Source organism: Pestalotiopsis fici (assembly GCF_000516985.1).
Source record: "Pestalotiopsis fici W106-1 unplaced genomic scaffold PFICI_Scf_2, whole genome shotgun sequence".
Lineage (NCBI taxonomy): Eukaryota > Fungi > Ascomycota > Sordariomycetes > Amphisphaeriales > Sporocadaceae > Pestalotiopsis > Pestalotiopsis fici.
This window is the reverse complement of record NW_006917092.1, coordinates 2383709-2400412: the sequence shown is the minus strand read 5'-3', so window position 1 is coordinate 2400412 and position 16704 is coordinate 2383709. Positions and strand designations below refer to the sequence as shown.

Below are 16704 nucleotides of genomic sequence, written 5' to 3'. Positions count from 1 at the left end.
TCATTCCATTCCCGTTTATTCATGGTGTCGCCTTCCGCTGCCTACTACGTTCCTACTGTCGACGGTATATATAAATCGAAATGAAACATTCTCATCGGACATATTCATTACTTGTATCCATTGATAACGGCCTTGAAGTCCCTTTCGCATTGATATGCGATCTAGGAAAATATACTAGCAGCCTACGCCAACCTAACGACGATAAAAGACGCCATGTGCACAACAATAAGCTGACTCAAAGGCAGGTTGAAACTGAACCTCGATTTTGTATTCCACGATAGAAACAAGTACGGTCCACTGCATGGTCGTACATGTATGAGTCTGCTCAGTCGTCTACCCATCCACCAGGCATAGCAAACTCGGGTTCTCTCAAAGAGGTCCAAAACTGGCCCGCCATCTGCTCAACATCCAAATCCCATATCAAATACCAGTCTTGCGGATTAGGTCCATATCGTATATCCAGTAACCTCTCCGGAACACCGTATGTGCGGGAAAAGGCCTGATATGTGCCTATTTCTGGCCGGTTCTGTTGAATCATTTGGCGTTCCTTGAGCCCATAGTCGATCAGGTCAACTTTGTTCTGTTGCAGTAGTTGCAACCAGAAGTGTAGAGCATTGGCCAGCCCAGCATGCTTGGACTTGCCTCGTTGCAAGTCGTGCCTGATGCAATAGCCCTGGAGTAGAGATACTAGTGGTGTCGCGTCACTCCAGGGCCATTGCATGTTGAATGGACGATCATCTGTGGCTTCCTCCCAACAGACAGTAGTAGAATGCAACCAAGCCTGATCGAACGATTCATCACCCAAAACCGCCTTCAAAATGTCCCCCCAGTCTGCTTTTTCGGACTCTGATAGGGGCCATGACCTGTCCCCGATCGCGTATGCGAGGTTACCGACGATTTCATCGTCAAGCATATACTTGAGTATTGTCTCATTTCTGGAAACAAATGCATAGGTGCTGGAAGGTACTGCAGAACGATACGGCCACTGCAAAAAGAGAAACATTGGCCAGTGAATACTGTCAAGTATTGTATTCTGGGCGTCATTATTATGGCGCAAAAGGTTTTCGAGTGTGTCATCGCTGCAGTCCTTCAGAATCATGGCACTGTATCCGTCCCAGTAGTCGTAATCATCTCCGTCCAGGACGTTGTTAGACTGAAACGTCCCGTGCCACGCCGAGATTCGTTCCTTAACCTGCGTAGTTCTTGGGATGTTCCATTCACCGTAAGTTAAAGCTGTGAGTGGTGTTCTGTCAAAATTGTCTGTTTCATAGACACTGAGCCCGGAATCTTCCAATAACCGTACGCATTCTAGTCCTGAACTCCGAAATGCTTCCTGCGAATTGTTAATACTAATGATCGCCGGCATATGGTAGACAGTATCTCCTACATGAAGAAGTGTATATCCATCTGGATCTCTGTCAAAGAGCGTCGCCTGTCTCGTGTCTAGTAAGCCTATGAGACCTTTGACGTCGCCGCTATCGACAGCTTCGAAGGCTGGAGAGTATGCAGGGACAGTTCGCCAAGCCCTGAGTCCAATACTGGGACCGCCAAGGCCTCTTGAAAGCTGTACCTCCCAAGATGTCTTCAGTAGCCACGATGGCAACTGGACGCGAAGAGAGTAATCTATACTGTTGTGAGCCAAGTCTCTTGTTAATACCGTGGCCGAGACTCACTGGTGCTGTGATTACCCAAGAATGTTCTTTCCGATAATTGCCATGCGACTGCAACGGGACCGAAGCGTCGGGCCCAACTCGAATAATTATATTCTTGTTTGATTATACTATGCGATGAGCCTCCATAGTCTGAATGAACAACGAAATCTGGAACTTCTTCTGCAGCTTCACAGTTGTCGTTCATAAGTGAGCCCGCATTCAACAAGACTTGTTCCGGTCTTTGGCTCTGTGCCGTCAACTGGCTCACAATGATGTGTGGTTGAAGCTTCATTATTGACCTAGAGTATGAAGATTGGTGAGAAACACGCGGTCGATTCCATGATAGGGACGACCCACATCATGTAACTTTGTTGTGCAAGGGACAGCAACGCCAGAGCTTTACGCAACCGAGCTTCGAGATCCACGAGAACATGCTTCTTTAGGACAATCTTTGCCTTGGCCAGCCCGCGTCTCAACTTCTTTTGATTTTGTATCTGGACGCTCATATCATCCACAAGATGGGATAGGCTCTGCAACGACTCGCGGCAGTACTGTGTGCTCTTGCGCATGGCACCATCATTGAGCAAGATGGGGTTGATTACGGATGCGCGGTAAACGTTGAGCTCGTTCTCCATCTCCCAGACCAAAGGTCGAGGATTTCGATCTGCCTCAAGAGGTCCTCAATGGTTTCAGGGACGTTCTGAATCTCGTCCCACAGAGCCTTGAGCTTCGGAATGGCGCCGCCGGCTTTTGCGGCAACCTCGGCCACGGTGATCGCACTGGCAACAACACCTAGGAGTTCTGCCATGCTGTCGTGTCATGGGATGTGTCACTGCTGTTTTTCTCGAGATTTGCGGATTGAGCAAGGCAATATCAAAGTTGGCCGGCGAAAGGGGGGAACGTCGGGCGTCCAAGTTTACACCCAAGGTGGCTCGAGGCTGTGCGAAGCCTTGCGTGACTGCGACGCATTACCTGCATGCTTACAACGACCGGAGAGCACATGATTGGTCGCTACTCCTCGAAGGGCAGTGCTGGGCATGGGTGAATTATTGGTCAAAAACCAAGCCTCTGGGGTGATTCTGCCTTCAATCAACACCACGGCCTGCACAGCCCAATTATTGCAGTCCGTGAGACTATGAATACTCGAGATAATGCCCTACGAGTTCCATCAATAATGGCATATAGGGCGAGGCACAATGCTGAGATTTGAGGGCAGCATAGCTTGATTTATATAGTCGTGGCAGACATGACCAAGGCCACGTGCATCTATCGCAAATGGAAATGCAAAAGACAACCTTGACAGCCAGGCGTCATGCTCTGAAACCAACTAGACAATTTAGGTTATGTCTTTCCCGGATCGGTCAAGGCTGACGTTGGTAGATGTGGGCTATCGTAAGAGTGTACACTACATGGTATACTGTCCAATAACGTCGACTTATCGATAGACTATAAGGAGTCCTCGATATGAGGTTATCGTGACGGAGCATATATTCCGTGTGGGCCTGGACGTGCCAGCGTCGCATGCGGTCAGAGGGAATTTGATTAGGATGGCTGTCACCGTTGGTGGTTACGTGGCGTCGGGTTCGGCTGATATTCCGAAAAAGACGCGCGCTAACCTCCAACTGGCCGGATCCCTGACGATCCTTTGACGAATGACCTGAGAAGTGGAGGTGACGCACTTTCCTCTCAGCCTCGTTTTGCCCACTGAGCGAGCACTCTCCTTCGCGATTAGCCCGGCCGTTGCGCAAACCCACCTTTGGCAGACAGAGCGAGAGAGAGAGCAGAGAGAGACAACGTCTCGCAGTGAGTCGTCTCCTCACCTCACTTCAGGTTTTTGTCTCCTGCCTTTCACGAGGGATCCGCCGCAAAGGTCGTCGCGGGCTTTTCATTTCTACCTAGGCAACAGAAGTATTCATTCTTCTTCTTCTCTCGTTTTTTTATTCTCCTCCATATACCCCCCCTCCCGCCAGACAGAAACTTTGTCCCACCCCGCCCAACATGGCCGACAGCCCCGCCAAAGCAACTACCACGCGACCGCAATTGGGTAGCATGCGAAGCAGCTCCTATTTGCAGGACAACCAGCAGTTGCGAGGACCCAACAAGCCCGAGAGCCACTTTGGCATCGATACCGTCGTTGAAGATTTGAACAACACGAGCTTGACGCCGCCCAAGGCCTTTAGCCCTTTCAACGGTGTGCCTTCCAAGGACGACCCTCCTCGTATAGTAGACGGTGGTAGCCATGAATATGCACACCCGAACTGTGCTCCCGTCAAGGGCGAGAAGAGCAACCGCTTGATTGCGACGCTCACCTACAAGGCAAAGAACCCGCGCGCTGCCAGTGCGGCACCACAGCTGCCGCGTCAGTCGGCCTCCAACTCGGACATTCCGGCAAACTTTGCACCTACGACCAACATTGAGACGTTTCCTCTCGAGCCTCCTGCGGCGGCAGCTGAGCCTGAATCCCTTGATAACCTCTATGGCTCGTATATCTCGCCGCTGTGCATTACATCATTCCTGCACCTGATGTCGACATTCCCGCTTCCTCCAGGAGTCACGGAAATTAACTCATCCCACCGTTGCCTTGACGATCCCGAGCACCCGAATATTGTCGAGCTTACGCTCTCTCCTGCGCCCTCGCTCGACTATCTGCCCTTGTCAGATCTCCGGAAGCATGAGCTGATTTACCGATTTGAGCGGGAATGGAACATTGACGTGGCTCTTCAGCGGGACACGATCTGGAGGAGACATCCCCGGCTCGTAGTGTTCGACATGGACTCGACGCTCATTACCCAAGAGGTCATTGATCTGATGGCTGCGACAATCAAGGAACCTGCAGACTTGGCAGATAAGATTGCTGATATTACGCACCGTGCCATGTTGGGAGAGTTGGAGTTCGAAGCCGCCTTCAAGGAGCGTGTGGCACTTCTCAAGGGTCTTCCTGAAAGCGTCTTTGAACAGTTGCACCCCGTCCTGGATGTGACCAAGGGCGTCCCCCAGCTGCTCAGGGCATTCAAGAAGTTGGGCATCAAGACGGCTGTAGTTTCTGGTGGTTTCCTGCCACTGACCTCTTGGTTGGCCAAGCAGCTTGGCATTGACTATGCTCATGCCAACGAGGTTGTTATTGACGATGCTGGCAAGTTCACCGGTGAGGTCAAGGGCGCCATCGTGGGAAGGGAGAGGAAGAAGGAGCTTCTTATTGAGATTGCCGGTAAGGAGGGCATTGCACTCGAGCAGACAGTCGCTGTCGGTGACGGCGCTAATGACTTGTCGATGCTGGCCACGGCTGGACTGGGAGTTGCGTGGAACGCAAAGCCTCGTGTGCAGATGGAGGCGAGCGCAAGGCTCAATGGCGAGACGCTTGTTGACCTGCTCTACCTTTTTGGCTTCACCAGCGAGGAAATTGGTCTTCTTATTGCTTAGATGTAGGTTATAAGCACCCCATGATGGAAGTAGACGTCTTGTTGAAAGATACAGACGATTCAGTTCTTTTAAAGGGAGACCAGAGGTGCTTCGTAGACGGCCAGGTAGATCTGCAAACTCGTGAAATTGGACGGCACCTTTATTCTATACCAGACTGTGAAGAAAGTCGCTAGAGACAAGCTCGATTGGCCATTATATAATGCTTACGCCGTGATGACTCGGCCAGCAAGGTCCTCAGAAAGCCGTAGGTCTCCATGATAGGTCCGGTAAGGACACGGGCAATTCCGACCTGATCAATACCTGTCCCGATGTATATGCCTATTGTGCGTGCCACGCTATCTAATCCACTTGCAATGGTAGAGTATCTGATATACTTTTATTTACTGAAGTGGGAGATGGCCGTGGGACACGAGTCATAACCATGACTTCATTGGCAGATATCTGTATGTATTTACGGTGATGTCATCTCTCACCAAGAAGTCGTTCATTGTCTATGACGGAGTGAGCACTGCCAGGTCAGCATTCAGACTATATCCGAGTAAACAAGCACAACACACTAATTCAGTTTCTTAGCCAATGGTTAGGATGTATCTGGAGATTCCCAACGATGGCAGTAATTATCATGTGGGTAGTTTCGTATCGACTTCTGGCTCCGTATTTTCCTGTTTCCGTACCGAATAGTCCTGTCTAACATGTTGCCAAAGATCTCAAATTTTGTGACCACTGGCGTCTTGAAGTCTATAGCTCGTGCTGGCCGAGTCGACTCCATCGTCCAAACCGTACGCCACGATCTGAATCTCTATTTGTGAAATGTAATATCTGCTCTCATTGGTAGTGAGCGTGGTGAGATCTGTGCGGGCGTATGTGAACTCCAGAATTGATCGAAATGCCTTGATTGTTGGTTATGTACAAATGGAATGAATTCTCATGCCGTCTAGTTTAGTCTCACAACCGCTGCTCCCAATGTTTGCACATCTATACCTTTTTATCACACTCTAGTAGCCGTCCTTGCCCCATTTGTTGTACTTCTCGTGCAGGTGCTAATTTTTGTCTGTTAGTCAATTGCTTTCTAATTTCGACATGCTTTTAGATAAAGCTTTCATACCTTGGGGAGGTTGACATCGGGAATGACAACAACGTTGATAGCGCTGGGAGCATCCTTGGGCTGGACGCTGGTGTCACCACCGGGGTGGTACGTGTACTTGCCCTCGGAGCCGCTCTCCCAGGGCATACCGGCAATGCCGACGGACTGCTCGGATGTGGACTTGGTAGGAGTGCGGCCTGACAACATAGAAAAATGAGTAAAACGTTCCGATTGCCGCTGCGACGGATGGTGAAATACCGCCTTGGAGCAGGAAACTAACCAAAGTAGAGACCGGCACCACCGAGAGCGAGGACCATGACACCTCCCAGAATCTATTATTTTGCCATCACAGTCAGCACTTTCTGATCATAGTGACCCGTATCATCGCGACACCGCCTCCGCCCAATTTTGCGCAACCTGCTGCTCGTTGGGCGCATCGGAGGCGATTGCGTGCAAGATCGGGATATGACGCACGTAAAGCTCGGGGTTGCGCTTGGTCTCGTCCTTGAGGGCAGGGTCGGTGGCCATGCGGCGGGCAGAGGTGGTGAAGGTTCTGCTGGAGAAGGCCTTGCTCGAGAGAGCGGCGCGGCGGGCAATCATGGAGGCCATGGCGTCGATGTGTATGTATAAGTCGTTGCTCTTTGGAAGGGCAAGATTGAGGTGCTTTTCGAGGTTGTCGTATGATTGATTGAATTGGCTGCACTAAAATGCTAGAGCTCTCCCCCAAGGCTGGGCCGAACAAGAGACGGAACGCACGCCATTGGTCAATTATCCCCTTGGCTCAGGCATCCAGGCAGAAAGAAGTGTCAGCCACAATCTACGTCGTTGATGAGCCACATGTCCTGATATCAGCCACAGAAATCACATTGCTCCACATTGATTCAAAAGTGCATCGATCTGGCAGTGAGCCACAAAAACCGGTAACCCAAAGCAGCATGATGCGAGGGCCCGTGCTCGGGTAGGCAGCATTAGTGGCGGGTCGTACGAGGTACTGGCCTGGTCGGCCGTCATCACCTTCATCTGCCGATTGATTTGACTGAGAGCAGGCAAAAGGTGTTGCAACTCTGGTCGCACAATCGTGAACAGCCTCAATCATCTCGATCTGACTTTTCTCGATATTTTCCTTGCAAGCCGTAGACAACCCGCATTTTCCATTGCAGACAGCGTGATAGCAACAAATCCATGCAAGATATCCATCCATATCTCAAAAAGGCGATCGTCCAATTACAGCACAGCCAAGCGGCACCCCCGGTCTGCAAGAAACGCGATGCTTGGAAATTAAAGAGCCCGTGCTCCTACGAGACTCCTGGCCTAGGCGACGACCTTTTGCATGCAACGTCCTGCAACCTCTTGGGGGGTCTTTTGATCCAGACTCTGCGCCTTCGTTTGCCTGTGAGCAAATGCGCTCTTGATCTCTGCCGCTCCTTGTCTCAACGTCCACCTTTCGCATTCACCATCGCATCTCCGGCCGTTCCCCCCCCAATTAGTGTCTCTGCTGTGCAGATTGAACTAAAAAAGAAACGCCGATACACTCATTGACCTGCGAACATCATACGCACACTCTCACTCATTCACTCACTCACTCTACGACCGAACCGATACGATACGACACATCCATTTCTCATCTCTCCAAAACGAAACCCTTCCTTCATTCCTTCGCCCGCCCGTCCCGATTCCAACGACAAAGTCACCAATTCCGACAACATTTTCAACAATCGCATCTCGGCCCAGGTACTCGCGGACATTCTCACTCCTTGTACCATCGACAGCCGACATCTCAACTTTTCTTTTCCCTCCTGCCGCTGCGGCTCATCCGTGGGGCAGTCCATTTATTTAACTTTCGACCTCTTGTCAATTAGAGACCTTTCCCACCTTAATTTCGACGTGATTGGCATGCATAGGGCTTGTAGACAACTGTAAATCTAGCCACCAAGAGAAAATACGTTCTTGCGAAACCGCCATGGCTACCAGCAAATCAGAAGGCGAGCCGATCACCCCGGACGACAGCGACCTCCCGCGTCCACAATTTCCTGCCGGCCCGCCCAGCATCATATCGTCGAGGATGACCGACATTGCCTCTGAAGATGGAGATGCCTTCGACGAGAGACAGACATCGAGTGTCAGCAATGCCCAAAGACGGAGTTACTTGGCGACCGAGTCGCGACCCGGAACTGCAAAGACTGGCTTGTCTTCCTCGAGAGGCGCATGGTCACAATCGACACCACTGCGACGAGGGGTGCAGAGAGGTAGCCTGAGTGGAAGCATTTCCGGTTCCGTGTCTGGGAGACCACCTAGCGCCGCCAGCCGAAGCCACGTCCCGTCACTCACATCCCATGCCTTCTTTCATCCGATGAGCTCGCAGAAGCTACAAGCGCAACGTGGCGCATCGAGGCCTGCCACCACGAGTCAGCAGCATGGGACCATGGACGAAGTTGCCGCAGGCCATGTTGCGCAGCAACGAGATTCCATGTCATCCAGTCCAGTCCATCGTATTGCGCGGGAACCCGTCGATGATGCCGACCTCGAGCCGCCGCCTTCTAGAGGCACTGAAATGACTGAGCAGGAGACTTATGACAGGATCACTGCTAACACGAGTCCTACCCATGGTAATACGGCTGGCAGTCTGACCGACAGCGTGCGGCCCTTGCAACGAAAGAAACCCGAAGGCCCCGACCTCAGTATTGATGTTAATAAGGCTCAAAACAAGAGTGGCGCCAATACCTCAGTTCCAATGAAGTCTCCTCGCTCCTTCAGATCCAGCTTGTTCATTTCCAAGGGGGATTCGGCTGGCAACCCAACGAACCGCAGCATGCCCGGTGCTGAAAAGCTCTCCTCTGGTGCATCCAGTCCGCAGTTGACCCCGATGGCTACTGCTTCGACATCAGCGCAGAACAAGTCCATCAAGAGCAAGGCGCCAAACCACGGAAAAAATCACGAGTACTTTGAGGGCAATACGTTCTTCTGTATTGGCGGCCGACTTCAAAACACCAGGCATCGTCCAATCAATATTGCCACTGCATCGTTTGTCGTGATTCCTGCCGTCCTCTTCTTCGTCTTCTCGGCGCCATATCTCTGGCACGAGGTCTCTCCGGGCGTCCCGATTGTCTTCGCGTACATATTCTACATTTGCATTTCCTCGTTTCTCCATGCCTCTGGATCTGACCCTGGAGTGAGTAAAATGATTTCCAAAAAGGATGATGAGATGGCTGACCTAACATATTCTAGATCTTACCGCGAAACTTGCACCAATTTCCACCGCCATCTGAGAACGAGGATCCTCTGAGACTTGCACCGCCCACAAATGACTGGACACTTATCAAATCAGCCGAGTCAAGCACTGCCGCCATGGAAGTTCCAACTAAGTATTGTAAGACTTGCAATCTTTGGCGACCACCCCGGGCCCATCACTGTCGACTTTGCGACAACTGTGTAGAAACCCAGGACCATCACTGTGTGTGGTTGAACAATTGCGTGGGTCGTCGCAACTACCGTTACTTCTTTACCTTTGTCTCGTCTGGTTCGCTCTTGGCACTGTACCTCTTTGGTGCCTCCCTGGCCCAGATCTTGATTTATGCAAAGAAGGAGGACGTCTCCGTCGGCACCTCCATCAGCCACTTTCGGGTCCCATTTGCCATGGTCATCTACGGCATCATCTCTTCCATCTACCCAATTGCCCTCATGGGCTATCACATATTCCTCATGGCTCGTGGAGAAACCACTCGCGAATTTTTGAACTCTCACAAGTTCCTTAAGAAGGATCGCTACCGACCCTTTACTCAAGGAAGTATGCTGAAGAACTGGGTGGCTGTACTCTGCCGTCCACGACCACCAACATACTACCAGTTCAAGGGACGCTTTGAGAGGGGAGATCAGCGATTCGCAGTCCAGAAGGTTCAACGTCAACGCATGGCTTCGAGCCACGGGCAGGATGTGGAGATGCAGGATGTGCCGCCGTCATCATCTGGCTTTCAGGGCCCTGTAGCTTTGGAACAAGAGAGGAGCCAGCAGGCGTGAACTCAGTGGCTACAGAGCTCCTGCCACGTAATGAATATCTGTCATAATGTCGAGCAGTTATACCGACTGCCAAATACGCCCCTACTATGTAATGTCTTTACTTGTTATACCCCGATATTTCATATACACCAAGCGTTAGAGGTCGAATACCACAAAAAGGGGCGTTCTCATAGGATTAATATACAAGCAAATCCGAGTTGTTCTCAAGAATCATAACATGAGCAATCGTGTAAATTTGCCGTAAATGTCATCTGTAACAGTATATTCAGTCTGATTATTCACCCACCCATCCGCCGGTCGATTTGTGCTTCTTTCAGCTCAGCTTGCGTCATCTCCAATTCAGCTCGCGTCAATGATGCCTCGTTTCTCCGGAGATCGAGCCGGATCTACTGCAACCAGTACATGAGCAATCAACAAGCTCGGCATCCCCCTGCAGCTGACATACCAGTGCCTGTTTGACGCCCATGCCGGGTTACATTACCCCGAGCTTGGCAATATCCAATATGCGGAGCCCCACAAACCCCAAATATCATAGTTTATTGATAGCCTTCCACCCGGTGTTTTTTCCACATATCACAGCAGTGACTTACCACCTTGGCCTCTTGGTAGACACGGATAATTGATCTGGGGTAATTTGGCGTCGTTGCAAGATGTGTCGAGATCTTCATATGCTTGTTAGAATATCTTGCATGAGTACCGGGGGTTTCCTCTCCTACCCCGGGCAGTCAAGTCCGAGTGTATTCTTTCAGAAGTCACTCAATATTGATGACGAGTAAACCCAAAATGGCCCCAACTATATAACTCACGATGCGGTCCAGCTTGCTGATCAGCGGAAGCCTTGGTCGTTGGCAACTGTTGTGTGCAGACTCTTGACATTTTCGCATTCTATGCTTGTGGTGTTTCTGCCAACGTGCAACTAATTCAACACCATGAAGGCTTTCTTGCTTTCGTTGGCAAGTCTGTTCGTCAGCGCAGTCTCAGCCAGTTACACACTTCCTTCCAGGCCACCAACTGTCGGTCCTTTTCTCAAACAAGTGGATAATTCGACCTGGGTTATTGGAAATGAGCTATGGAACGTAACTCAAGGCCAGACGTATGGTACCAAACTGTACTATAAGGACCACGATTGTGTTGGCGATGCCGTCGGACATTATGTCAGTTACAGTGAGTCTGCCGTCAAGTCGAAATGATGATCTCCAGCCACTAAACATGCAATATCTAGATGGCGCAGCAAGCAACCTAAACTGGACCTCGGCCTCTGTTGTCAACGAGGGTCACGTCTATGGCTCCAAGTACATCGATGTCAAGTTCACAGCCACTGAAGGCGACTTTCACTGGGTCATCTTTTCTGGCCTCGCCGGTGCTTACCAGTACTTTGTGAACCATGACCTACCAACGCTGGGCGAGTTCCGCACGCTCTGGCGCCTCGACAACACGACTTTCCCGAATGGAAAGACGGACGTCAGAGATGAGGCACTCCCACCGCTGGACGAGTACCTCGCCGATCTGAAAGTGCAGGATGAGACTTGGCTCAAGCCCGATGGTTCGGGATACATAACCAAGTACGACTTTACGAGCTGGATCCGGACGCAGACATATTATGGTGTCTACGGTGACGAATTTGGCAGCTGGTATATCAATGCAGGCAAGGACTATTATAATGGCAATCACCTCAAACAGGAACTGATGGTCCACCGCGAGTCCGCAACTGGTGATGCCGTGCAGCTCAACATGATTCACGGCACGCACTTCATGGTGTCATCTTCGGACGTCTTTCCCGACGGAAAGCTCTGGGGACCCTGGCTTTGGTACCTGAATGATGGCTCCAAGGAAGATGCTGCCGCACGAGCCAAGAGAGAGTTTGCCTCGTGGCCCTACTCTTGGTTCGAAGACGAGGACTACCAGACTCGCGGCTCGGTTCGAGGCAAGCTGGTGCTCTCGGATGGTCGTCCGGCCAGTAATGCGGCCGTGTTCCTCGGCGACAATACGCCAAACAAGACGGCGCTGGACATGGGCACCGAGTACTACTACACGGGCTACGCAGACGCCCACGGCTATTTCGAGTTCCGCGACGTGCGAGTCGGCACCTACGGCCTGCAGGCCTGGTCCAACGGCAGCTCCATTGCCGACGTGACGACGTCGCTCCTCCAAAATAATGTCGTCGTCTCCAAGAACCGAGCCACTGATCTCGGCGCCCTAAAGTGGCAAATCTCGAAAAAGCAGACCCTGTTCCAGGTCGGCGATTTCGACCGCTACAGCTACGGCTTTGCGCACGGCGGGGCACCGCACCAGCACGCCCTATCCGACCTGTGCCCGGCGGACCTACTCTACACCGTCGGCGAGAGCGCGACCGCGGACTGGTGTTTTGCCCAGACCAAGCTGGGCAACTGGACCATTGCCTTTGATCTCGACGCGGGATACCCGACCAACCGGACGGCGACGCTCATTGTGTCGCTGGCCGGCTACTCTTCTGGGTCCAGCGCGGCGGTCCTTGCCAATGGTGTTCAGATTGGCAATCTGACCAGCGGCGCTGGGTCGGCTAGTAATGCCACTCAGGGTCTGGTGAATGATCCGTGTCTATATCGCAGCGGTACGGCGGCGGGCGAATGGCGGTACTTTGAATTTCCTTTTACTTCTGGGCTGTTGAGCTCGGGTGCCAATGAGGTTACGTTCCAGATTACGCGGAATTCGACCTGGCATGGATTTATGTGGGATAGTATCAAGCTTGAATGGTAGTCTAGTTGTAGAGAGATTCTGCGCCATATGTATCATCTAGAATAATACAATATTTCCTGTCGAAAAAGAGGACTTAAGTTTTCTCGCCAATTGTGCCATGAAGTCAGCAGCGACTAACGTCTGTTTTTTGTCCAGTCCATGATGTCATTGGTGAGTATGAAATTTGGAGTGAAGAAATGTATTCAAGTGATACAGGCACATGAATAGCAATGTTGGCAAGCCAAGGTTGATCTAGAAGGCCCTAGTATATACATAATTAGTATACGAGAGTTAGCAGTAAGACCATGATACCCTTCGTGAGGGTTAAAATTGCAGTGAAAGTCGGATCGTCTTGACCGGGTATAGGTAGCTGTCTGTCATCTGCAACGCTAGCGAGAAAGTGAAGACCTATGTATGAGTGACCGGGCGCAAATCCGATCCCCTTCGTGAGGGTTAAAACTGCAGTGAACAAGCATTGGGCAGCAAGGCAGCAACCACCAGTGACTCATCTGTAACTCATCTGTGGATTGAGTATCACGAAATGTTAGACTCTGCCTCTTCCAGAGAACTGATGGAAAATGAAGACAGACATTTTGATAAGTAGGTAACTTCGAAGGACGGGTGAGGTCCCTGAAATCCAATACATTTCGTGTATTTACATGATGCAATTAACGTAATTAATTAGTGCTTCAATCCGAGCCATACGGTGAATGATATAGATACAACTTTCCAGGGGCTGTGATTGTGCGTCGTTGTCCATCGACCATATTTGTGCCTTTGCGCCACGTCCGGGCTTTGCGTGGGCCAAAATTGCAGTGAAATGCGGATTTACATGGGTTCTTGCAGGGCAGCTTGCAGTTGTTGCCTTGTCGTTTTGTCCAGGCTAGCAGGTACTAGGTAGTAATGCGTGTTGGTTTTATGTCAGTTGGTTTGATAACTTCGACTTGTAATGGACCAAAACCAAGCTATACTCCCAGACAAATTCGGACATGTGTTTGAGCTATGGGTATCACGTGATGTTGAAGCACAACATTCGGCTCCACAAATTGTAGCATTGAACAATCGTATAGAATCAACTGCTGCGACCTGCCATTAGAGCAACCCAGTCTGTATTTGACACATTGGACGGAACAGTACAATTTTCTCAATCCGCGTGGCCAGGCGACGATCGAGACAGGATGCGGAACCTCCCACAACCCCCGCAAAGCTTCCTCCAGAGGAAGGGCAAGATCCTGGACCAGCTTGCCATTCCAGACTCAGAGTATACCGATGCATCACCAAAAGGCTCAGTAGATGCGGGTATCAGGGATCTGATTGACGAAATCAATGGACTGCCAGGATTCGTGACGACAAGCAGCTGTGCGGGGCGCGTGAGCGTCTTCGTGGAGGGCAAAAAGAGTGCAGATGTTACAGGCCAGGACAATGACGAAGGGCTGACCGAGTCAAGTCAGGATGACTCGGCACGGACAGCAACAGTTGCTGGTGTGGGCGGCAAAGGAGGAGGAGGTAATTGGCTTTTCGTGAGCCACGATCCGGTAGAGGTGGAGCAGGGTAAAGATTTGCGAGATGTGTTTGGCATCAATAGTACCGAGGCGGCGGAGAGGCTGACGACGGGCGCTGAGGATTCGACTCGCCTGATTCATTTCAAATTCGAACCCATGGTAAGATGAACAGCAAGATGGTCTTCTCGAGAAATTTGCGGGCCTGAGCTAATTATTCGTTGCTAGATTCTACATGTTCTGACCGCATCTCCTGAACATGCACAGCTTCTCCTGAGATGCGGCCTGCAGGCAGGCTTCAGAGAAAGCGGTGCTCTCAATTTGATAGCACCTGCTGGTGAGCCAGTCACTCCCATTGTGGCAATCCGAACCATGGGTCTGGGCTTGGAATCACTGGTTGGCATCCAGAAGGGAAACCAGATACAATGCACGGTATCGCCTGAATACCTGCAGACGCTACACGCCATTAGCCATGAGAGGTTTGCCGAGAACACGAAGAGGATACAAAGGTTTCGAGCGGCGGTTCTGGAAGCTTCTCAGCCGCCTAAAAAGAAGGATGGTACAGAATTGGAAGACGCTGCGACCCGGAGAGAAAGGAAGAGGGCAGAGGGACTTCGACGAAAGGCCGAAATGGAGGCTGCCAAGACAGGAAAGCCTGATCTTGACCATGCCGATGCATTAGATTTGTCCCTCAACTCAGATCTGACATGACCCCCAGAAATTCATGCTGCAAGTTGCAATGTCGTTGTTGAACAATTGAACAAAGGAATCATTTCCGTGTCTACATGGCCATTTTGAGGCCTCTATACCGTAGTCGTACATAAAAACAACAGAAGGAACGCAATGTCCACTTCTTGCTCTTTGGGACACAAGTTCCCCTGCATCTCTTTGGTCTTTTCTATGCCGTCTGAGGGAGAAAAATGACAGACGATCTATCGCACGACCTTTTCAACCCACTCCTTCTCCAACCTCCGGACCTCCTCCTTGAAGCTCTCAACCTCCTTCCAGCAGTTGAGCGGCCGGCGGTCGTTGGCAATCAGACACTGGACAACCTCGCTCCGCGACTTTTCGACGCTCTCAGGGAGCTGGCGCAGCTGTTTCCGCTTGTCGAGGCGCGCGCGGAGGGCCTCGACCTCCTTGGACACTGCCGGCGTGCTGTTGCTGGCAGCCTCCTTCTGGGCGTCGGTCTCGGTGAACTCGAGGGCCTTCTTCTGGGCCGCGGTCAGGGCGGCCGACTCCTGCGAGGACAGCTTCTTCAGCTCCTCGGCGACGCGGGCCTGGACGGCGAGCTCGATGGTCTGGGCACGCGATCTATCGGTCTGCAGGTTTTCATAAAGTGGCTTGGTTAGGAATTTCGGCCCTCAATTGAACTGTAGCACTAGGAGCTGGGTTTATCGATTGCGTACCTCGGTGCTTCCCTGCAGCGACTCGACGATCTCGTGCGATACGCCTAAAGGTCCGGAACTAGATGTCGGGTTCTGTGGTGAGCATTGTGCTTGATCCCTCAGAGTGTACGTTTATGAACCGGGTCGCCGGGAGGGCAATCGGAGGGAAAGGGAAATATTGGAAATACGTACGCCTTCCAGACGTGCGAGGCTTGGCCATCGGCCGGCTTGGAGGAGTTTGCGCCCATTGTGCTGATGGTCAATTGGCGATCAACTCTTTTTTTTGGTGGCTGCGAGGTATGCGCCGTTTGCTGGAGGTTTGCAACGATACTAGCTGCTGCGGCGCTTTCCCTGCGGCTCTGCGAATATTTCCGAGGTTTGGGTGGCAGCGCGGAAAATGACGTACCGTGTTTGGTGGTGGAGAGAATCGCATTTCCGCACGGTGCAGTGCACGGTGAAGCTAAATCGTCTATCGTCTATACATATCTCGTGTAAGCTTGCAATTTTATTGCTTGGCAATTATATCACAGGCGCCAAAAATTTGAAATAGATCTAATACACTATTCTTGTTCTTTTCCAAGTAAGAAAACACGTGGACGAGGTGGAAACCCCGTTATTTGCTGACCGAACCCAATACTAGACGCGTAAAACGGGCAGCACTTCTTTTCTCCCAAGTCGAGATAGTACAGCATATTATACTGGCCATTCGATATCAATTTTACATTAATTATCAGTGTTGAACAACTCAAGTCATGTTTTTATTGCGGGATTTGAATTTGTTGCCCCGTCACCTCCTGCACTGCATTCTCACAAACATGTTATCACGATGCTGAGCAAGGCATTTCAATTATTGAGGAGCACTTACTGCGAAATTACATCCGAAATTAGAAATACTCGGCACTTGGTTGGAGTCTCTTTTGATGTTGGTGTTCGAA

At 51.1% G+C, this 16704-nt stretch overlaps 7 protein-coding genes across 7 annotated transcripts; 4 read left to right on the top strand and 3 right to left on the bottom strand.

Annotated features, from left to right (window-relative positions):
* Positions 1-325: 325 nt before the first annotated feature.
* Positions 326-2460, bottom strand: PFICI_02928 (uncharacterized protein; the record flags this gene model as incomplete). Its single annotated transcript, XM_007831509.1, has 4 exons — positions 326-1623; positions 1674-1951; positions 2010-2287; positions 2350-2460. 4 exons carry the CDS (start codon positions 2458-2460, stop codon positions 326-328), a joined length of 1965 nt encoding a protein of 654 aa, XP_007829700.1.
* A 1190-nt stretch (positions 2461-3650) lies between these two features.
* On the top strand, positions 3651-5072 carry PFICI_02927 (uncharacterized protein; the record flags this gene model as incomplete). Its single annotated transcript, XM_007831508.1, has 1 exon — positions 3651-5072. The coding sequence occupies one exon, from the start codon at positions 3651-3653 to the stop codon at positions 5070-5072; it is 1422 nt and encodes a 473-aa protein (XP_007829699.1).
* Positions 5073-6067: 995 nt separating this feature from the next.
* On the bottom strand, positions 6068-6765 carry PFICI_02926 (uncharacterized protein; the record flags this gene model as incomplete). The annotated part of the gene is made up of 4 exons (XM_007831507.1): positions 6068-6112; positions 6178-6353; positions 6437-6488; positions 6550-6765. The coding sequence occupies 4 exons, from the start codon at positions 6763-6765 to the stop codon at positions 6068-6070; spliced, it is 489 nt and encodes a 162-aa protein (XP_007829698.1).
* A 1351-nt stretch (positions 6766-8116) lies between these two features.
* On the top strand, positions 8117-10170 carry PFICI_02925 (uncharacterized protein; the record flags this gene model as incomplete). Its single annotated transcript, XM_007831506.1, has 2 exons — positions 8117-9325; positions 9382-10170. 2 exons carry the CDS (start codon positions 8117-8119, stop codon positions 10168-10170), a joined length of 1998 nt encoding a protein of 665 aa, XP_007829697.1.
* A 929-nt stretch (positions 10171-11099) lies between these two features.
* Positions 11100-12906, top strand: PFICI_02924 (uncharacterized protein; the record flags this gene model as incomplete). Its single annotated transcript, XM_007831505.1, has 2 exons — positions 11100-11334; positions 11393-12906. The coding sequence occupies 2 exons, from the start codon at positions 11100-11102 to the stop codon at positions 12904-12906; spliced, it is 1749 nt and encodes a 582-aa protein (XP_007829696.1).
* Positions 12907-14063: 1157 nt separating this feature from the next.
* On the top strand, positions 14064-15095 carry PFICI_02923 (uncharacterized protein; the record flags this gene model as incomplete). Its single annotated transcript, XM_007831504.1, has 2 exons — positions 14064-14546; positions 14613-15095. The coding sequence occupies 2 exons, from the start codon at positions 14064-14066 to the stop codon at positions 15093-15095; spliced, it is 966 nt and encodes a 321-aa protein (XP_007829695.1).
* A 221-nt stretch (positions 15096-15316) lies between these two features.
* On the bottom strand, positions 15317-16017 carry PFICI_02922 (uncharacterized protein; the record flags this gene model as incomplete). The annotated part of the gene is made up of 3 exons (XM_007831503.1): positions 15317-15703; positions 15791-15848; positions 15962-16017. 3 exons carry the CDS (start codon positions 16015-16017, stop codon positions 15317-15319), a joined length of 501 nt encoding a protein of 166 aa, XP_007829694.1.
* Positions 16018-16704: the final 687 nt, after the last annotated feature.